The 23,754-nt window shown below is 38.5% G+C and overlaps 1 protein-coding gene across 1 annotated transcript; it reads right to left on the reverse strand.

Moving 5' to 3' along the window:
• Positions 1 to 14,075: 14,075 nt before the first annotated feature.
• On the reverse strand, positions 14,076 to 23,111 carry LOC124716703 (leucine-rich repeat-containing protein 15-like). Its single transcript, XM_047243245.1, has 4 exons — positions 22,792 to 23,111; positions 20,697 to 20,718; positions 20,335 to 20,585; positions 14,076 to 14,694 (listed from the first exon to the last, which is right to left on the reverse strand). The coding sequence occupies exons 1-4, from the start codon at positions 23,109 to 23,111 to the stop codon at positions 14,076 to 14,078; spliced, it is 1,212 nt and encodes a 403-aa protein (XP_047099201.1).
• Positions 23,112 to 23,754: the final 643 nt, after the last annotated feature.

Genomic DNA, 23,754 nt, shown 5'->3' on the forward strand with positions numbered 1-23,754 from the left:
GTTGAAAATGGCTCAAAGAACACATATTGATGATGTTACAAGGGGTAGAATACTAGGGTGACTGGAGGTTGGTCAAACACAGCAGGTTGTAGCATGGGCCATCCGTGTGCCACAAAGTGTGATCTCAAGATTATGGCAATGATTCTAACAGAGAGGAAATGTGTCCAGGCACTACAGTGTGGGATGTCCACAGTGTACACCACCATAAGAGACCAATATCTCACCATCAGTGCCACTGGAACAGTTGCCTCCAGACACACAGTCTACAGACGACTGAACAGACATGGTTTATTCACTCGGAGACCTGCAAGGTGCATCCCACTGACCCCTGGTCACAGGAGAGCCCGTAAAGCCAGGTGTCAAGAACACAGTACATGGTCATTGGAACAGTGGTCCCAGGTTATGTCCACGGATGAATCCAGGTATAGTCTGAACAGTGATTCTCACCGGGTTTTCATCTGGCGTGAACCAGGAACCAGATACCAACTCCTTAATAACCTTGAAAGGCTGGCAGTGGTTTGATGGTGTGCGGTAGGATTATGATTGGTGCACGTACACCCCTGCATGTCTTTCACAGAGGAACTGTAACAGGTCAGGTGTATCGGGACGTCATTTTGCACCAGTATGTCCATCTTTTCAGGGGTGCAGTGGGTCCCACCTTCCTCTTGATGGATGATAATGCACGGCCCCAGCAAGCTGCCATCGTGGAGGAGTACCTTGAAACAGAAGATATCAGGCAAATGGAGTGGCCTGCCTGTTCTCCAGACCTAAACCCCATCAAGCATGTCTGGGATGCTCTCAGTTGAAGTATTGCTGCACATCTTCAAACCCGTAGGACACTTCAGGAGCTCTGACAGGCACTGCTGCAAGAATGGGATGCTATACCCCAGCAGCTGCTCGACCACCTTATCCAGTGTATGCCAACCCATTGTGTGGCCTGTGTATGTGAGCATGGTGATCATATCCCATATTGATGTCGGGGTACATGTGCAGAAAATAGTGGCATTTTGTAGCACATGTGTTTGGGGATGGTTTTCTCAACTTATCACCAATACTGCGGACTTACAGACCTGTGTCGTGTGTGTTCCCTATGTGCCTATGCTGTTAGTGGCAATTTTGTGTAGTGCCATGTTGTGTGGCAGCTCTTCTGTCAGGAAGAGCTTAACAATTTGATAAGAGTTCTCAGTCTTTCTAAATAGGCTTCTGAACTCTTGGCATCTATAATAAATGAAAAGAATTGTCTACAACCAGGAACTTAAATCACAGCTTAACAGATGAGAGAAGAGGATCTACTTCCATACTTCAGTCAGTATGATGCACTTGTTTACTGCAGTAACATCCCTGATTTACTACTAAAAGTGGGACTACCAAAATGTCAACCTCATGATTGGAGGCTCTTTATCAATTGCTCAGCTAGAAGCCTGAAATGTGTGTTGTTGCATAATGGTAACTGCTATGCATCCATTCCAATTGGCCACTTGACAAAACTTCATGAGGAATATGAAAATATTCAGATGATTGTCCAGTAGCATCTTTGTAGTCAACGCCAATGGCCTCTCTGTGTTGATTTGAAAATGGTTAACTTTTTGCTTGGACAGCAAAGTGGATACACAAAATTCCCTTGCTTTATTTGCATGTGGGACAGCAGAGGAAAGCATGATCCCTGGGAAAAAGTTTCATGGCCATCAAGAAATAGCTCTACTGTAGAAGCAGCTAATATCCTAAAAGAACCATTAGTTTACAGGGACAAAATAATTCTTCCACCACTTCATATCAAGCTTGGTCTAATGAAGCAATTTGTGAAAGCACTGGACAAAAATAATGACTGTTTCAAATGTATATACAAATCATTCCCTGGACTCAGTAATGAAAAATTAAAAGGTTGTATATCTGATGGTCCCCAAATTAGGAAGCTTATACATGATTTGGAATTCACTGAAGTTATGAATTGCATTGAAGCAACTGCCTGGAGCAGTTTTGTCTCTGTTGTCAAGAATTTCTTGGGTAAGCAAGAAGCACATAATTATGAGTAACTGGTGTCAAACATGCTCAGAAACATCAAAAGCTTGGGTGCTAGTATGAGCATTAAGCTTCACTACCTCCACAGCCATCTTGACAGATTTTCAGACAATCTTGGTGACTGCAGCGAGGAACAAGGTGAAAGATTCCATCAAGATTTTCAGGTGATGGAAGAATGATATCAAGTTAGATGGGACAAGCAAATGATGGCAGGCTACTGCTGGAATCTTCAGCAAGACTGTCCTGGTGATCAACAGAAGAGAAAATCACACAGGCAGGGTTTTTCCATATGCTAATTGTAATGTTTTTAAAAGACACACTGTTTTTTCCTTTCTTCTTCTATTACATGCTGAATCAACAATGAAACTGCATTTTGTGGCCCTTTTTGATATGTTTTTCTCATTTCATTTGACTGTGCACATAATAAATCTCAATTAATATTTTGAATTTTTGTTTGTTTGTTTATTTATGTATTGGACATTACCACAGTTAATAGACAATCTAGCAAAACGAGTGACATATTCAAATTCAGGACCCTAAAGTTATCCTAAATTCCCCATCAATTAACTGGCAACAAAATCACTGTTGACCAGTGTAATATTAAAAGTTCACTGATGGCATATAAAGGTATAATTAAATATGGTTACAATACGAAAATACTGTAATCTTAGTGTTGAATGTCTTGAAAAGGGAAAATCGGCAACTCACCATATAGAGGAGATCCCAGAATGTCTCCCCAGAGCCCATCTCTCTGCTCACCCCTACCACTCCACAAACTCCTACCTTCTACACACTTCTTTAAGTCCATAAAGCCAACCACCCAGAACACTCCATTGTGGCCAGGTACTGTGCCCCCACTGAGAAAATCTCTGCTCTCATAGACCACACCTCCAACCTATTACCCAGAATCTAGTCTCCTGTGTAAAAGATACCAACCAATTTCCTCCACCGCCTCTCAACAGTTCCTGTCCCTTTACGACACAGTGCCCTTCTTGTCACCATTGATGCCACCTCCCTTTACACTGACACCCCTAATGCCCACGGCCTTACCACTATTGAACAGTACCTTTCCCAATGCTTAATGGATTCCAAACCAACAACCTCCTTCCCAGTCACCATGACCAATTATATCCTCACCCACAATTACTTCTCCTTTGAAGACACTACCTACAAACAAATCCAAGGTATGGCTATGGGCACCCACATGACACCATTCTATGCCAACCTATTCATGGGCCATTTAGAGGAATCTTTCATAAACAACCAGAATCCTAAACCCCTCACCTGGTTCAGATTCATTGATGGTATCTTTGCGATCTGGATTGAGGGTGAGGACACCCTATCCACATTCCTCCAGAACCTCAACTACTACTCCACCCCCATTTCCTGCACCTGGTCCTATGCAATCCAACAAGCCACCTTCCTAGAAGTTGACCTCCACCTCAAAGATGGCTACATCAGTACCCCTGTCCATATGAAACCTACTAATCACCAACAATACCTCCACTTCGACAGCAGCCACCCGTTCCATACCAAGAAGTCCCTTCCATACAGCCTAGCCACCCGTGGTTGTCGCATTTGCAGTGATGAGCAGTCCCTCTCAGAATATACCGAGGGTCTCACTGAAGCCTTCACAGACCATAATTATCCTCCCAATCTCGTACAAAAGCAGGTCCGTACCTCATCTTTCCAGTCCCCCACCATCTCCCAAAGTCCCACTGTTTGGCCACAGAGGAGCATTCCCCTAATAATTCAGTATCACCCAGGACTGGAGCGGCTGAATTATATTCTGTGCTAGGGTTTTGTGTACCTGTCATTGTGCCCTGAAATGAGAAATGTCCTACCCACAATCCTACCCACCCCTCCCACAGTGGTATTATGCCATCCACCACACTTACACAATATACTCATCCATCCCTACACAACCCCTTGCTCCCAACCCCTTATCTCATGGCTCCCTTGTCCCTGGGTGTTCCTTAGCAGCACTGTACTGTCTGCCACCTCTACCCTACTATCCCTCCCCCTTGCTCCAGCCTCCTCCTTACCCCAGCCAATCGGCACTCCCATCATGCACTGGTACTTCCGCTCACAGTGTGTCTGTATGTGTGTGGTGCAGGGGTTATGTGTATGTGCGTGTGTGTGTGTGTGTGTGTGTGTGTGTGTGTGTGTGTGTGTGTGTGTGTGTGTATGTGTGTGTGACAAAGGCCTTACAGGCTGAAAGCTTTATTTGTAAGAATCTTTTTGTTTTGCCTATCTGCGTCTCATCATCTCTGCTATATGGTGAGTAGCAACTTTCCTTTTCATAATATTGTTACATTCCATCCTGGAGTTTCCATTGTTTGAGTATTTAATATCTGACATTCACAACATTTGATATCTAGAAACATGAAAACATAAATGATAGAAGACAACAACACTTAACATTCTAATTCTGCTCTGAATGTATGTCAGTCCTCTTACATTATGCAGTATATTTACTAATCAAAATATATTGTGATGAATACTAATGGCACACCATATTTCCCGTAGGAAATAACTGTGAACTCATGCAAACTTTTTTGGGGTGGTGCTTCACATCGTGTTAAAATTCAGTTTGTTTTTGAAATAGTACACAATATTTCATTTATTATCAGTTTTTTTAAAGATGTCATGAAATGTTGTCAACATTTCCTGAGTACAATATTATGGTGATTCCCAAAGAATTATCAACATTTAACACCTAAGTACTATTACACTACACCTGTGAAATAAACAGTTCATGACACTTGCCATGATAGAAGAGTTGGAGGGAGAAGGGGGTGGTCAGGTATCACAGAAATAAAGGAAACAAAAAATTAAGGCATCAAAACACAATCTTTACAATCTTTCACTTTATTCATCAACAAAAAACTATAGTGAAAATACAAATTCCTTAAACTTGAAAGAAATCTTATTTCACATTTCTGTACCTGCATATGGTCTCATATGTTAGTTGCAATGTATTCTTACTCCATCTCACCCAGTATTTTGCTCCAGTCCTGTCATATTTCAATCCATATGAGGAATATAAACACTATACACTTACTATTCATTATTATTTTTAATAGCATTATCAAATTTTTCTCCTTTATATCCATGGATATGTGTGTGTGTGTGCGAGTGTATACCCGTCCTTTTTTTCCCCCTAAGGTAAGTCTTTCCGCTCCCGGGATTGGAATGACTCCTTACCCTCTCCCTTAAAACCCACATCCTTTCGTCTTTCCCTCTCCTTCCCCCTTTCCTGATGAGGCAACAGTTTGTTGCGAAAGCTTGAATTTTGTGTGTATGTTTGTGTTCGTTTGTGTGTCTGTCGACCTGCCAGCATTTTCATTTGGTAAGTCACATCATCTTTGTTTTTAGATATATTTTTCCTACGTGGAATGTTTCCCTCTATTATAATTGCTACATTTTAGTCATGTAAGCTAAAATGATTATTGTATATACTTGACATTAATATACATTTTTCCTATAGGGTCAACAAGTAATGACTAAAATATAATATATTTATTTATTTATTTATTTAGTCCTTCAAATCCTATATGTATAGAATATATACAAGGATATTGGACATGGTTAGGTATTTACAGGATAAAATACAGTTTGTATTGCAATCCTAAGAACTAGATATTGAAGTAATTTAGCACAGATTCATAAATACAACAAACATTACAGGCAACATACAAAGTAGAATATTAATAATGCATCTTTATTTTTGTTGTTTGGCTTTTATATATTCTGTCAGACTGTAAAAGCAATGATCAATTAAAAATGCCTTTACTTCAGCCTTAAAACTACAGAGTTTACCTATTGATTTAATATGTTTAGGTAGACTATTGAAAATCTTTATCCCAGTTTGTAGTGTGCCTTTGTGGCACAATGATGTTCTCACCTGTTTCACATGAAGGTCAGATTTTTGCCTTGTATTGTGTGCATGTATATCTTCATTTTTTAATAAGATATCTGGGTGTCTATTGATATATTGTTTGATGAAAACTGATGTTTCATAGATAAAAATGCAAGGAAGAGGAAGAACTGTCAGTTTTTTGAATATGGGTCTGCACGATTTCGTATTGTTTACCCCTTCAATAATTCTTAGTATTCTCTTTTGCATCCTGAAAAGTTTAATATTTGTTGTTGTATTGCCCCAGAAGATTATGCCATATTTAATTACAGAATGCACATAGGAGTAGTATACATTTAACAGGCTGGCTTTGCTGCAACAAGTTTTTAAGATCCGTATCATGTAACAGGTTTTGCTTAGTTTTCTTTGCAAATATTCAATATGTACCGCCCATTTTGTGTTGTTCTGGAGCCAGAGTCCCAAAAATTTAGTGCTGTCAACACTTTCAAGAACTCTGTCCCTAAGTTCTATTTCTGTTTGGGTGGTGTCTTCCTTTTACATTACAGAAATTCAGTGCTACTGTCTTTTATTTGTTTATAATTAGCTTGTTGTAGCTGAACCACTGTTCTACACTGTTCATTGTTTGGATAGCGGAGTCTTTTAGTTTTTCTTCTGTTTTACCACTAATAAGGAAGCTTTTATCGTCTGCAAATTGGAGGGTAGTTTGGCAATACTTGTTGTACATAAGATCATTGACATAGAGGAGAAACAGAATGGGTCCTAATACTGATCCTTGAGGGACACCATATTTCACATTTTCATATCCTGAATAGTAGTAGCTGATTTTGTTATGGTCAGTATATTGCACTTCAACCACCTGGTTGCGACCACATAGGTATGTCTTGAGCCACTCATTGGATATACCTCTAATTCCTAACTGGTCAAGCTTTTGCAGTAGGGCACTATGGTCAATGATGCCAAAAGCTTTAGATAAATCAAGACATATGCCTGTCACAACCTCACCTGCATCCAGTTTAGTATAGATTTCATTAAGAAATTCAAATATTGCACTTTCAGTTGAATAGTCTTTCCTGAAGCCATGCTGTGAAGGAGAGAATTTTATTTTTATTTAGGAAATCTGCCAATCTCTTATAACAATCTCTTATAAAAAACTTTTTCTAAAATTTTAGAAAATACAGGCAGTAGGGCTATTGGTCTATAATTTGAAACACATTCTGGATTTCCTTTCTTGAACAGTGGTTTCAGCTTTGCTGTTTTTAAGCATGAAGGGAAGGTTCCTGATGCCAGTGAGCTGCTGCACAAATGTGTCAAGGGTTGAGCTAAGCCAAGACAGCATTTTTTAATAATTGCATCTGGTATTCCATCAAATTCCACATGAGTACCCTGTTTTCAAGGTTTTTATAACTGATAAAATTTCTTCAGAATTTGTGGGTGAAAGGAACAAAGATGTAGACACATTTCTCAGACTATTGCATGTTGGAGGTGATATTTTGTTGTGTTCTTCCAGTCCACTCACCAACTGTTCACTTACGTTAGCAAAATATTTGTTGAAGGTCCCTGCAATTTCTGTTGGGCAAGAAATCATTTGTCCTTCATAACATAAGTTCACATTTTTATACTGTTTAGTTTCACTTGTTTGATTTTTTATAACTTCCCATATAGCTTTAGATTTGTTTTTTGAGTTTTCAATGTATTTGTCATTTGCTATTGTTTTAGCTTTCCTTACAACATTTTTGAGGATCCTCTTGTAATTCTTCAGGTACAAATGAAATTCATGAGGCATGTTCTGTGTCTTTGCTATATCGTGTAATCTTCTTTTCTCTGCACAAGATATTCTAATACCTGTTGTAATCCATGTGTTCTTTTTGAAGTTAGGTTGACATTTTTGCTTTTTTAATGGAAATGCAGCTTCAAAGTATGACATGAAGATTTCCATGAATTTTTCAAACTTTTTGTTAGTATTTTCACAGGTATACACTTCATACCAAATTTCTTCACTTAGTCTCTGTACAAAAAGGTTTATTTGTTTGTTAGTGAATTTCCTTGCTTCTTTTACAAGTTCCTCTCTCTCAGTTGTTTCACTTGGGGTGTGCAAAGCAATAAACTGTGCATAGTGATCACTGAAGCCAGTATTAATATTTCCGGCACAGAAATTGTGATTTACATTTGAGTTTATTAATATCTGATCAATTGTTAAGCTAGTTGTTGGTGTAACCCTTGTAGGAGAGTCTATGGTGGCTTTTATGTTATATGTTTCCAGTAGGGTCATCAAGCTTTGCTGGTCTTTTGAGATTTCTTGAAAATCAATATTAAAATCTCCACATATGATCACTGTTTTGTTGAAGTTTTTTATAGTATTTAAAGCTGCTTCTAGTTGGTGACAGAAATCATTTAAGTTCCCATCAGGGCTCCTATATACACAGATGATTATTAATTTTAATGCAGAGAGTTCAACTGCAGATACTTCAAAAATTTTCTCTTCAGCTAACAGTTCAATGGGTTTTATGTTACAATAATCAATGCCAGTTTTAACAAATATACATGACCCTCCATGACTGGATGTAATTCTAAAAAACGATGAAGAAAGATTGAAGTCTGCAAGTTTTGTGACTGACATTGCATCTTTAGGCAGCCAGTGTTCAGTTATACATACTACAGAAACGTTTTTTAGCTCATCAGTAGATAAAATTTCAACTACACTTAATTTGTTTAGCAATGATTGGACATTTTGATGAATCAGCATGAAATTAAAGGGTTTGTTAGGCTTTGGCATATTTAATTGATCACTTACCTTCACCTTGTCAATAAAAAATCATTCAGGTGTGCTGGAAGCACTGCTTTTCTTTTCCCGACTGCACCTATTCTTCTATTATCATCTGCAGCAGAATTTTCTTCTGTGCCTGGCTCCCCTGGTAGTTGTTCAGCTGCTGCACCTGCTGTTGATAATATTGCTGTTGGTGTTTGAGCTGGGTCTGCAATTGGTAGAGCTGTTACTGTATTCATTGTGCCTGAATATTGGAGGCACGTAGTTCCTTCTTTTGTTGTTGATGTTGGTGAGTGAGGTCTTGCTGGCGTTGTTTCCTTCGAATATTTGGGGGACCAATCCAGGATGATTTTGCTTTTGAGTGTTTGATGCCTCTTGGTGATAATTACTTCAATTTTTCCGACGAGCAGCTTTTTCCCCATGTTGTTAACGTGGAATCCATGTAATGTCTGGAATCTGCGCCCAATATTATTAACATTTACGAGTTCTACATTTCTGAAATGTTTGCAAAGTAATGAATTTTGTTGGTTGGCATTGATTATTTCTTTATTTACGCATGACCAAGACGGTAAGTCATGGTTCAAATGGTTCAAATGGCTCTGAGCACTATGGGACTTAACATCTGAGGTCATCAGTCCCCTAGAACTTAGAACTACTTAAACCTAACTAACCTAAGGACATCACACACATCCATGCCCGAGGCAGGATTCGAACCTGTGACCGTTGCGGTCGCGCGGTTCCAAACAGTAAGTCATGCCGATGTGGAATGTTCAGCACTAAAACATTTGTGTGTGTCAACTGTCCTAAGCACCTTTTTATTGTTTTGCTTTGTGGGTTTCGTTTTTATATACATCATTTGACCCACCAATTAGCACAACAGTCTTCAGAGGATAAGTCAGCAACGTCTGTGGATCGTACATGATTGCAAACTTCTGACATAGAAGCACCAGGCTTCATGTAAGAGATTGTTTGTAAACTGGACTGACCGTTCAGAAGGCGAGCAAATCCACGACCATGACTATCTGCCATCAAAACTACTTTTCTTCGTTAAGGTTTCTCTGCCTGTTTAGAAGGTCCACCGTCGTTATGGCCAAACAATTTAGTATCAGCGCTGGACATATACTTGATATTTGGGTCACGCAAGTGTTCAGGTCTTTCAGTTTCATTTCCTTTCATAACAGTAGTTGAGTTGTTAGGCATTCTTTTGGATGTATCACTCCGCATATTTGTAGTTTCATATTCAGCTCGGAAGTTAGTTTTATCACATGCACAATGTTTCTTACCTTGCACGGTTGATTGCACACTGAACCTGCTTGTAAACATGGTATTAGGGTCATACAATAACCTTTGTTGAGAATGAGGCACTTTGTTTTTCACTTTGCCTGGAATTTCGTGGTTACTGTGAGGCAAGTTTGACGTAGGTTCACACTTTCTGGTCGTAAGTTTTTTTAATTCGCTCATCAGAGTATTAATGGTTAGCTGCAGACTACTTAAACGATCATTTAACTTTCTGATTTCATCTCTACAGTTCGTGCACACGCTGTTTTTATCGGTGTAATTTTAACTTGTTTCCGCATGAACGCTATGCATATCAACACTAGCTGCCATCTTACTTCAAGTCCTAAATGTCAACGTCCCTTATTTTATCTGGATACAATACTTTGCACAAATGTTGAGGTCTATGTCAGGCTATTGGGAGAATGGTTAAGTGGAATTTCTTTTGTATATATCTTAATTAGCAATAGAATGAAAAAGATAGATAGAGAGGATGGTGGGAGAGGGAGAGAATTCACTGGAATAATAACTGAGGATTCTGGGGAGTGGAAGGAGCACTGGAAAAATGTAAGAGAAATGTACATGAGTAGTATGTTACAGTAACAAACAGAGTATTCTTTACAAGTGCAGCTGCTCTAATTATCTTCCTGTCTACAAATTTTTTGTTTGTATATGACTATCACCATGAAACATTACCTTGAAATGTGTAGTATGATTTTAACTCTCCAAGCAATGGTAGGATAACACCCATATAAGAAATATTTTGCTTAGACAAGCTTTCAGAGCCAATGGCTCCTTATTCCAGCAGAAGGGACAAAGAAGTAGGAAGAGGGGTGAAGGGAAAGGAACTGGAAAGGTCTGGGACAAAGAGTAGAATTCAGAAAAAGACACCCAGAACACTGGGTCAGGGGAGACTTACTGGACAGGATGAGAAGGAAGGTAGATTTCATATCTACCCAATTACATTATATCGTCAGAAATTGATTATTTTTGTTGTTGTATGATTTTTGCAAGTCATAGGTAATTACCTTCCTGTCTATCAGTTTCTTATTGTTTGTATGCCACCATCTCCACGAAATGTTACCTTGAAATTCATAATATGATTTTTGCACTTCAAAGAGAATGAACATAATGTGTATGAAAAACGTAACCTGTTAGTTTGAGCTCTGTGTTTTGGAGAGAACATTGAAGTATATTGTGGAAGCAGTTTTTGTTGTGCATTACCATATCAGGATAATATTTTTGATCACTTTTTTCTGTCGCACAAACACTACATTTGTTAAATTTGATATACCACTCATTAATAGTACAGTCTTACAACTTTAAAAATATGCAAAACAAATCAGTTATGAAATTTGGCACTTCAAATTTTTTGTCAACAAGCTTGTTTTCACTTTAGGTACATATTTGATTTTACCACAAAAGATATGTTTTTTTTCATTAATTAATTCATACAGTGTCTCATGAAGAAGAGCCTTCAGGGACGTGGGATGACCCACATTATTCAGTAACAGATAGAAACCGTCACTGCAGAGCATTTCTATTGCACTGAACTATAATAACCAAGATATTTCACTAATTAAAATTGCACAAAAGTATATTTACATGAATACCTGACTTTAATCAGTTCATCAGATCAGATTCAAGGGAACAGTCTTTTATTAATTACATAAAAAATTGAATGAATTTTGATAATGGATCAATGTCTCAATCACAATGAGACAAATGATACTGAACCTCACCATTTTAAAAGTTCTTAGAATTTTGAATGCAAATTCTGAAAGCCTTAAGGTAAAGTACAGCCTCCTGGAGAGTCATATTCATAACAAAAACTTTCACTGTTTTAAAGCACATCAAAAGTTTGCATCAAGACCTAGTTTATCTGATTCCATAAAATATTAAAATTATAACCAGTATGCACATAAACCATTTATTCTTTAGTTAGAATTTTAAAAGTTGAGACAGTGTAATTTCAATAAACACTTCAAAAGTCTAAAACATGTAACATCGCTTGAGAACCATGCCTAAATAATTTACAAACAAAGCAACTTTCACGGAGTATTTTCAGCACAAAAAGCAAAGATATCCTATAATATAAGGCACAATTGCAACAGTATGGCATTCATATTCACTTGAATGTGTACACATTTTGTTCTTGGTAGGGCTATGAGCTGTTGCTATCTGAACATTGATGGGTCTTGGTACAATATTAACTTACATCAACACATAGTAACTATGCAATATGACAATAGCAGGAGTCAGCGTATCGTACAAGACCAAGCAATAATATAGTGTAAGTTGCTTTATACATTCAAATATTATCTCTTTTTTACTCATATGATTTGCAAGCAAATTAGTAAAACAAATAACAATCTCTGATTATGCTTTTGGCTTGTTCCAGTTCACCAATTGCTGCCTACAAGGCTGAAAAAGGTGCATTCTCTGATTGTGGGACATGTGTTCACCATGTTGCCAATCACTGTAGCTGTTATAATCATTAGATGAAGCCTGGTGATGGGGCTGCTTACTTATTCAAGCAGCTCCTCATTCAATCTCACGAGGCTGAGTCCACCCCATTTCATTCCTCCCACCAAGGAAAAATACCTGGCAGTTCTTGGAATTGAAACCCAGGTCCTTCACATGGCAGTGAGACATGCTGACCACTCTGCTATGAAGGTGGACAAGGAACAAAGTACTTAAGTTAAAATAAGTGATGTAACATATCAAACAATATATCTTTCCCAGAATATTATTCACATATTATCATGCCATTTAGCAGCAGTAATTTTTGTAAAACTCACATTCCACTCATGTTAATACTGTTCCCACGCCGTTCGTTAGTACACCCCATTTTCAGTTTATAAGCAGCCAAAATAAAATAAAGGCAATGACATGCAGATGGATTATGAAAATGCATTTTATAATAAATTGTTGCAGAAATAGAAAAATCTCTCTCTTTCATGTATGACATTATGGAGCTATTACACAAGAGAGGGGGCCAGTAGAGTCAGAATAGCAACAGGAACAGTTAGCTGTGGCTGTATCAGCTTACAGCTTTTTGCACTGCTTTGCACATGACTCGGGTTCTTTGGGATGGTCGATTGTTTTGGAGTGTTTAGCTGATTTGGGGTGACTGACTTTTTTTTATTCTCCAGAGATTGCAGAGCCCTCGACTCTTCACCTTTGATAACATCCTGCTCTGCAGCATCCCACTTGGCACGATCGATGCTCAGCAGCAGAATGGAAAGCACCTCACAAAGCTCAGATCGCAAGCCGGCCACCATCTGCTTTGTGGCATTCGGCATCTTCGACGGCACCGTCGTGCCATTAGCAGATGCAGTAGTTGCACTGAGAGCTGGTATGGAGGAAGTAGAGTTTGTCACATTCTGGTTAGTTACGGAAGTATGGTTAGTAGGTGAGGTTACATTCAGGACAGCATTCACAGGTACCACACTGGACGCACTGGCTGATAAAGGTGTATTTGCAGCTACGGAAGGCAGATTTAGAAGTCGTGTGACTGGTGTGGGAGGTAAAGAAGTGGAGATAGTTGCAGCAGCTGGAGTTGCAGGTGTTGTAGTGACAGTAGTACTGTTTCGTGAGAAAGGAGCCAGGGTCACATTTGTGGTGACTACAACAGTGTTTGGGTGACAGCTGTGACAACACCTGTAGAATTCAGTGCTGCCACGCTGGCTGCTGTAGCATTTGGGCTTGTGGTGTTAGTGCCATTGATGACTCCAAACAGAATCTTCAGCTCTTCCTCAATACCATCATCAACTACTTTTGTCAGGTTCTCTGGAACATTCTTCATAATGAGGGATCTTGGACACACATCTGGCAAGCCAACTTAAAAGATTAAACTCAGTCTACCGTGAATGAGATTTTCACTCTGCAGCGGAGTGTGTGCAGATATGAAACTTCCTGGCAGATTAAAACTGTGTGCCGGACCAAGACTAGAACTCGGGACCTTTGCCTTTCGCAGGCAAGTGGTGCAAGTGCAAGTGGTAGAGCACTTGCCCGCAAAAGGCAAAGGTCCCGAGTTCGAGTCTCGGTCCGGCACACAGTTTTAATCTGCCAGGAAGTTTCAGTCTACCCTGTTTGCAAACTCTAAGTTATAAAAAGTAATTTTGTAACTTACTTTCACCTGTTACAGTTTGACACTGGAAGGCAACCCTTGGCACTGTGACTGTGACATTCTTCATAAGTGAAATTCATGAGTGGTTGAAAGCCCTTCAGCCTAAGTCGTTGCTTGACAGCTCTGGCTGCTGGTGGCTTTGTGGTGGTAGTTGTGAGTGGCTCAATCCTGGTCCGGTTGAGGCTCTTCTCGGCAACTGCCTCAGTGTAGTGGAGGTGCCGCCTATTCAGAACCTTCTCCAGGAACCGTGCCCAGTGCCACACCACGCCGTCAATGTCAGCATCAGTCATTGCTGCTATGGCATACAAAAAGTAATTTGTGGCAGTGAAGCTGATTTCTTTATCAGAGACAGGAAGCAAGTCTGTAGAGAAGTTCGGTCCTCGCTCTGCGATGGCACGAGCCACGGACAGCACTCGGTTCAGGTCTGCACGCAGCAGCAAGGTGGCATCACCACACTTTGTCTCATTTTTGCTGTGGAACCAGTGCTGTAGGGGCTCTTTCTTGACTCCGTGTGGAGAGCTGCAGTTAGGCCACTCTGGCACTGCGTCTTTCCGCAAACTGGCCCAGCTGGCCAGGGGCAGAATGTCACAGTCACAGTGCCAAGGGTTGCCTTCCAGTGTCAAACTGTAACAGGTGAAAGTAAGTTACAAAATTACTTTTTATAACTTAGAGTTTGCAAACAGGGTGGACTGAAACTTCCTGGCAGATTAAAACTGTGTGCCGGACCGAGACTCGAACTCGGGACCTTTGCCTTTCGCGGGCAACTGCTCTACCACTTGCACTTGCACCACTTGCCCGCGAAAGGCAAAGGTCCCGAGTTCGAGTCTCGGTCCGGCACACAGTTTTAATCTGCCAGGAAGTTTCATATCTGCGCCCACTCCGCTGCAGAGTGAAAATCTCATTCACGGTAGACTGAGTTTAATCTTTTAAGTTGGCTTGCCAGATGTGTGTCGAAGATCCCTCATTCTTAGGGGATATTTCTGCCTACAGCATACTGTGACTTGTAGCTACAGGAAATGACAATCTTCATGTTCTCAGGTGCTACAGTGTTATTAGTTAATGCTTCCTCCACTAGATTGTAGCTCTCATCACTCAAGATAATGTATTCTTAGTCAGTTATAATGTTTATCACTGTTTGTACCAATACAGTCGAAAATTATGGAAGTCATTATCCTGAAGATAAAATAACATCTTGAACTGTTTTCATACATACTCCTGGTTTTCTCAGAAAGGGTTATTGTATTTTAAGTTTCTCTTTGTGCTACATTATGTTTTGAAATATTTCGCTCAAACTGTAACTATACAAAAAAAATTTCTTTCTCATATTTTATACACTCTATTCAATCCTAATCCACTTTAGTTTTGGTTCATACACCTAAATGACAAAATAAATGATTTAATGATTGAGCAGGCCATGCAACATGACAGTACCATTAAGCATTAATCACCCACTAAGTTAGAGGAGTGCACTTGGAAAATATACACGAGGTGTTATATTTGTATTTGTATTTCTTTATTGGTCCTGTAAATCATGTTTAGGTACATATTTTGCACAAATGATGTAGGACAAGTCAGGTTGGTACAGTATATACATCCAGACTACAGATTAAAAGCAGGTGCATTGTCAAACAAATAAAGTAAAAATTATAAGTTCAGGCATAATTCACCAAAAAGAAAAAAAAGCATTCTGAAGCTTTGGATCACTGTGTGTTTCCTGAGATTGGTTCTTTAACTTATAAACACTAGCAAAATATTCAACATACATTGATGGACAAGTGATGAACTCTCATGTATTTCTTGACTTCAGCTAAAGACACCCATGCTCTCTGATGTCTTTTGGTATCACGTAAGTGTGTGAATTATTCTACAAGAATGTAATGGCATGTGGTAGTGTACTTGTCACTGCACTGTAGATACAGCCTACCATAGCGTTACTCTAAAACCTTGCACGTTTTGGGGCGTCACCACTGACAACACAAAATATTTCACAAGGAAAACTCTTTGGCACAAATACTAGCTATCAAGAAGAATATCTTTGTCATTCAAGATGTCCTCAGTTCTCTGTGAATGACTGTACTGTATGCATGCAATTTTCTATTTGTTTGTTACATTGTTAGGAATAAATTCATGTTAACCCAGCTTCATTCTGCATGCCTCCCACAGTGAAATTCCTAAACATGTTTGACCTTTGACACATTTTGCGATGTTCTTATTGCAATCAAAAAGAGAAAATTTAAAGCACAGCTCTAATTACTAATTACCAACATAACCTGAAGAAAGGGTAGCATTGACACTACGGTCCTTAGCAATTGGAGACAATTAATTAGTAATTTATTCACATTTCAGTAGTTGCTATATCTCGGATAATTCGTTATGTGAGCAGTGACATATGCAAAGAACTCCAGGATTTCATTAAAAACCTACAAGGAAAATAATTTCAATAAAAACCATTAATGTAACATAAAATATTAATACGACCTGCCATATAGGCTACGTGATAAAATCTACTATGTAGATCATTGAAAGTAAAGTAGCAAGATCAAGGAAAAAATGATTTTCATTTATGCACTCATTAAACAAAAAATCCTAAATAACAGTAATACATCAGTGATATGATCAAAGCTGTCTAGGACATAAGAAACATATGTTTTTAATGCTCTATTAACCAGAATAATAGATACATATTCATATTTGTTTACCTTCAGCAAAATCTATTATGCAGTTATTTTTAATAAAATGATTCCTCTTCACATCATTATAACCTGATGGAAGCAAGTAATGAATGTAATGTTGTTTTCACATTTCTATACAGACCTTCCAGTACTGTGAAAATTTCTGAGCAACTGTACTACTTTGTCCTAGAATGAATCTTTTGCTCTGCTGTATATAGATTTTTAAGACTTACTATTTCATTAAATATGTGTACTGGATCTGAAGTTAAATGTGGAGTCATGCCTCTAACTGATATTCATTCCAGAAAAATCCTTTACACTATGTCTAAACAATTTGTCTACAATATCTTCTCTTGCACGAGTGCTATTCCCACAGGTTATGTGGGAGAACTTCCTTGCCATTTCTGAAGCACTTTAGTTTTCATGCTACTTTATTCTCTAAATATTAGCTGTGACATTTGGGAACTGATGTATATGAAAACGTAAACACTTCAACTCAAATGCTGGTTGGTGGTGGACAGGATGAGAGGGTGGGGGCTGGAGTGGGGCTGGAGTTGCTTATAACAGTCATGATCCTCTCCCCTCCCTTCTCCCAACCCTGGATCCACACCTGAACCAATGGACATCTCAGACAGAAAGGTAAAATTGTATTATATAGATTGGATGTGTGTGGTTTTGAAAGGATAGGTATTAACTAACTATTTTAAAACAAATTCTAGCAACATTCAAAGTTTAAACTTTCTCTCATTAGAAATACAGAATCTGAAACAGGGAATCTAATCATGACCACATTTACTAAGGCACATGGTGGTTATCATTAACAATGCAATCTACAGATGAGAGCCCACTAGCCATCCATCAGTCCAAAGCAGGAATATTAAAAAACTGTAATAGAAAAAAACTGGTAGGTTGCTTACACTGTATAGGACTATTATAAATGATTCATTCATTTTCAGAGAACTATGGCTTACAAAGGATGAAGGACATTTCATAAATAGTGCAGTATAATTTAGTTTTTTTACTTACACAGTTATTTTTTCCCCAGTGTCTCTTTAAGGTCCTTCAGTATAGCCCCCCAACTTTTCTATGACTGAATCCTAACATCTCAGAAACTCTTTTATTCCACCCAGGACAACACTTCTGTTCATCTGCTGAATGGCTCAGGTAACGGCATTAGTATGCTCTTCCACAGAAAGATAACAACATCCACCCATACGTTTTTCCAAATTTGGAAACAAGTCAAAGTCTGGTGGAGTCATGCCTGGTCTGTAGGGAAGGATGTAACAACACTTTCCATCCATATCCGTGCAGTTTTTGGGTTACAACATTGTTGACATGCAGGCAATCATTGTCATGGAGAATAGCGGCCCAGGCTCGAGTAACTGAGGTCAGGTTTTGTGCATTTTCTGTGCAAGTTTTGCATGAGGTGGAGGTAATACACTGCTGTGACACCTGTTAATGTCAATGATGAGTCCTTGCTGATCATAAGCAAAAATCATTTACTTGAGCTTTGATTGAGCATGTCAAAATTCTTTTGGACATGAAGAATCTGAAGTTCTCACTCATTGGACTATGATTTCAACATCAGTTTAAAGTCTCTAATCGACATTTCATCAATAGTAACAATTTGACACAAGAACCATTGATCCTCACAGTTGAATTGTTGTTTGAACAAGGTTGCAAAGAGCAGCCATTTCTGCTTCTCTTCATTGGTCAAACAGCGTGGGACTCATCTTGCAGAAATTTTTCTTTTCTTCAAATCATTTGCCAGAATACTGATGTAGGAATTCCTGTAGATTCAGAGAGTTTCTCACAGGTCTCACTGTGATCTTCAAGAGCATCTGCCACATGTTTCACACTTCATTCATCTGTTATTGTTTATGGGCTTCTGTGTGACCATCACAGAAACGATTAACCCAATGCAAAACTGTACTTTAATCCACTGTAAACTCACTACAAACCTCACATAACATGCTGCAGATTTGTGTCAGGTTTTTACTGCATAAAGTTTTGATCTCAGTGTACGAACCCTGGACTTCAACAGTCACTGTGCCCCTGACCCCTCCAGGATCCATTTGTACCTCTTGCCAATTTTATGTTTAAGGACACAGTGAAAAACTAAAAACATGTCCTTGTTCCTCAAACATCCAACTACATCTGGTGTAATTTTCATTGCTGTTGTACGAAACAGTCCACAGTAATATCAACCTTTGCATTATTTATGAAATGTTCCTTGCGTTACAGGTACAAATATCACTGATGCAAGAGTACAATCATAAATGCATCAAGTTTTTATCTTGCATTCTACAAATGTTCTATGAGTGCCATGCTGGTCACGTAACACATATCCAATTGGTACTAAAGTTTGATCCATGCCTTACATAGCAGCATCCTGTCAATGATCTTCACAACAGTTGCTACTCCATTGTTCATGGTGGAGGGGAAAGGGGGGGGGGGGGGAGGAAGGGGATGTAAACACAGTCCTTATATCCCCAAAGGAATATGTCACAAGGTGTTAGGGGGCCAAGGGAATGGAGTCACATCATATTCACCACTATGCCCAGTCCAGTGCTTTGTAGTTCTTAGTTTACGTAGCAGCAAACATTGATGCTCCAAAGAGGGAGTGTCCCATCTTTTGGAAGATGAAATTCTTGGGACCAGCAGACAGTTGTGAATCAATCACAACTGCAATATATGAAGGTAAGAGATACCCATAACAGTCTTCTCACAGAGGAAACATTGAGCATATGGTTTTGTCTCCGACATTCCAGAGAAAACCAAACCTTTGATAAATCTCATTCATGGGCAACAATTTCAGGAGGATTTTCAATGCCCTTGCACTCTCACAATGTGACAATTAACCTTTCCATATAAATGGAAGTGAACTGTTCATCCTGAAGTACTTCCTGCATTGTGATGCAAAACTGAAGACACCAGCAATAATCTTCCAGTCTTAGCTGTTGCACAAGCTGCAGACAATACAGTATGAAATGTAATGGCCATTGCAAAACCTTCACAAAGTTTTGGTTGGTTTCCAAGCTTGTGGCTCTTTTTTTTTATGATTGCAGGCAAATGTTTACCTCACTCTCTCCACTGTTGAATATGGTACACTTGGTCAACCAGTACTTTTCTGTTTACAGAGACAACCAGTGCCTCTAAACTGTCAGTACCAACACGTAATGCTTCTTTTACAAGGCGTTTTTTTTTCCATAATTCCTTCTGAATGCATGCTGTACTCTTGTGACAGATAAACATCTCACATATTCCAATTCACAAAAACTTCTTTCTTGTCATAATTTTGTCAAAGCACTGCACATGTAATGCTGACTGGTGGACACTATCCAAATCAGTGAGTTTATGGATCTATTTATGCATGAGTCATATTTGTACATGTAATACTTCGGAAAATATAGAACTCTGAAAACAAATGAATCATTTATAGTAGCCCTGTACAAATGAATATTTCCTTCTACAGATACAAACAATGTACAAGGTGAAACTGAGTTTTGAAGCATAGGATTCTCCATAACATAGCAAATGGTCCTGACAGCAAGGGAAGTGTTGATGATAATTAAATCAGAAGTGTACTTACGTAGCAAGAGATCCACCATGCAGGAACACCAGGTCTGAGCTGAGGACCTTGAGCTCATTGTAGGCGAGTCCTAAGCAGGCCAGCTTTGTACAGTTCTGAATGAACTCTGCAGGAATTTGGAGATCTTGTTGTGTGACAGGTCCAGCCATTCCAGATTCGATGCATTTCCTAGAAGGCCAGTCGGGAGGTTCTGTAGGTTGCACTTGTGCATCAGAAGCACTCGCAGTTTGACGTTGTTTCTCAGCAGACTCCTGAAAAGGTAACACAAATTTGAATTGCTATTAATATTTCTTGCACCTGATTTAAGCAGAAATGAGATATATTGACAAAGAAAAAAATTCAAAACATCTTAATTATCTTACATGCAATTCTGAAATAAGTTCACTGGAAAAAATATACATGTGCTTGGTAGAGTGGAAGAAGAAAAATGGAAAGCTGGAAATATATAAAGCACATCCTTGTTTTTCCTCCATGAACTCTATCAGTTTACATCCACTCAGTCCAGGTTTTATCCATTGTAAATAGTTTTACAAAAGCCTGCAATTGCGAAAACAGAGGGTTTGTTTATAAATATCTTTCTCGCCTTTCTTGCTACAGGTCACGATGTTGTGAGTATAGGCTTTAATGTGCTATGTGTATCTGGCGTTGAATTTGTGGGCTGTTTGTCTGAGGTAGAACACGGAGCATTTCTGGCATGTTGCTCTGTATATTCAAGATTCTAGTATGGGTCTTGATTAACTTTATATTATGCATTAGTTTATTTGATGTACAAAAACCAACTTTAACTACGGTATGTGATTTTTGAATACATTTGCAATCTTCTGTGATATATTGCTAATGTGTGGAATGCTAGATATATATTTTTTTGTCTTTCTCTTCTGTGGTGCACTTTGTGTTCGGGTCTTTCTGTCTTTCTTCATTTTGTGTAGGGCTGTGTCAAACATGAAAGCAGTATAATCATCAGCAACTGCAATTTGTTTCACCATATTTATTTCTCATTGCATGATTTTACGATTCGAAGGTATTTTAATTGCCCTATGTAGCACTGATCTGTATGCTGCCTGTTTATGGACTCTCCAGTGACATGACATTGCAGGGATTGTGGTGTCAGTCATTATATTTTCCTATAAATTTTGAATGTGCATGTTTTGTTGTTTGTTGTAATATTTAGGTCCAAGGAGTTGATGCTTTTGTTTTGTTCATGTTCCATTGTAAATGTAAGTTTCTCATGTAGATTAATGAAGTAATGTAGAATGTCTGTTATGTCTTTGGCATCCCCATTCACTAACAGTAGTGTTTCATGTACAAATCTCCTATAAAATTCAATTTTCTTTAGGGAGGGTTCTTGTCTGTTAAACAACATTTGTTGCAAGTGATTTATGTATATGCCATCTACAGTGCATGATATGCAGCATTCTATTGCTAGGCCATCTGGTTGCTAATAAATGTTGCCATTATAGGTAAAGTAGTTGTAACTTAGATTTAGCTGGAGGATTTCCATAAATTCAATAATCTCTATGTATGCAAGTTTCTTATGTTTCATAAGGTTCTTTTGGATTCATGCTACAGCTTCTCATATACTTACATTTGAGTAAAGGTTGGTGATGTCTAGTGATAAGAACTAAGCTTCTCAGGTTTCTTTTTTAGGTTTGACAGATCTAAGAGGGCCAATTTAATCTTCTATTAATATAAGCACTGAAGAACTTAGCAGAGTCCACTTGCTGTGTTTGTTGTAAATTATATTCTATATTTATATCCTCTTGTTCTTCCTCTTCCACATGAAATTGTACGTATTGAGTTTTCTCAATACTCAGAGAGAGTATTGAATCAGTTGATGATATATCAAATACATTGTCAGCAGAGGTTTCCACATTTTTTTCTTCTGTTTCTTTCACTAAGAGAGAAGTACCATCTGCACCACAGTGGTACAGAGATAGAGGTCATTTATAAATATAAAAAACAGCAAGAGTCCCAGACCTGAAACTTGCAGCATTCCATTTATGTCACTATGCTTTTTAAAATTACATAATTGGTCAATGTGGAATGATAAGCATTGCTATGATATTTTCTACAACTGGCCAATGCATAATGATAAGCATAAACAAATTGTGTATAATGAGCCTGTAAACTGACACTTTCCATATAATTTCAATAGAAATCATTCAAATGAGCTGTGAAATGCATAACTAACTAACTAACTACTGTTTACATGTCTGTCTGCTACATAATGCATCCTCACTCTCTGAATAGTTATATTAGTATCTATACACCTTCTTTAATCCCCCAACAATTTATTTTTCTGCTGCATCTCTTTTTCACGCAGAATTCTCCCATTACTAATGCAAAATAGCTGTCAATTACTTTTTAAATTGTACCAACATAAGCATTTCTTTAAGACGCCCAACTCTGCAGTGTTAATTAAGTCTAAAACTTTGAGAAAATAACAGAGGAATTTACCTGGCAACACGTGCATTTATGTGCACTGGGTTCCCCGACAGCCTCAGCTCCTGTAGTTCTCGGTTATCTCTAAAGATACCCTCAGGCAGGATCCTGATTTTATTGTAGGCTAGGTTCAGCCTCTTGACATTTGTCAGGTGAGTGAACACATCTCGTTCCACTGAACTGATGTTGTTGTGGTCCAGAATAACATCCTCAAGCCTGCTACCATCTCTGAAGACATCACGATCCAATGATCTCAACTTGAGGTTCTTCTGTACCAGCAGTAGCTTCAACTCTCTAGTGTCACAGAAGAGATCTCTTGGCAGTGATCTCAGCATTGTGCCTGTTATGTTTATGTATTCTAGATGTGGAACATGCTTATGGGAAGAAGATTTAGATGTGCCAGTAACTGAAGTAATTACAATTATTCATAACAGAAGACTATGTAAATCTACATTTACATCTGGTACCAAAATATTACTTGTATACTCTGACTCTACAACTAATCATAGAAGATAAGACAGAAAAAAGAAAAACCACCATCTGTAGCATTTCTAGATTTAGAGAAAGCTTTTGATAAAACTGACTTGAATACACTCTTTGAAATTCTGATGGCAGTTGGAATAAAATACAGGGCATAAAATGTCATCTACGAATTCTATAGAACCCAGACTGTAGTTATAACAATCAAACATGAAAGGGAAGCATTAATTAAGAAGGGAGTCTTTGCATTAAGTGGGCAGTGGAGGCCATCAAGGAAAAATTTTGAAAGGGAATTAAAGTTAAGGAGGATAAGTGAAAAATGACGATGTTTGTCAATGACATTGTAATTCTACGAGCAAAGGGCTTGGAAGAGGAGTTGTATGGAATGGAAAGTGTCTTGAAATGAAGTTATAAGATGAACATCAACAAAAGTGAAACAAGGGTCATGCACTGTAACTAAATGAAATATGGTGATGCAGCAAAAATTAGATTAGGAAA

Source organism: Schistocerca piceifrons, chromosome 9, assembly GCF_021461385.2.
Source record: "Schistocerca piceifrons isolate TAMUIC-IGC-003096 chromosome 9, iqSchPice1.1, whole genome shotgun sequence".
In the NCBI taxonomy this organism is placed as follows: domain Eukaryota; kingdom Metazoa; phylum Arthropoda; class Insecta; order Orthoptera; family Acrididae; genus Schistocerca; species Schistocerca piceifrons.

Bases quoted from the DNA above. Each gene is read 5' to 3' on its own strand.
- LOC124716703 (XM_047243245.1), bottom strand. From the start codon at position 23,111: ATGCTGAGATCACTGCCAAGAGATCTCTTCTGTGACACTAGAGAGTTG. The intron at 20,586-20,696 runs GTAAGATAATTA...TTACCTTTTCAG, and splicing joins AACTTATTTCAGAATTGCAT to GAGTCTGCTGAGAAACAACG. The intron at 14,695-20,334 runs GTAAGTACACTT...CACCTGTTACAG, and splicing joins CATGGTGGATCTCTTGCTAC to TTTGACACTGGAAGGCAACC.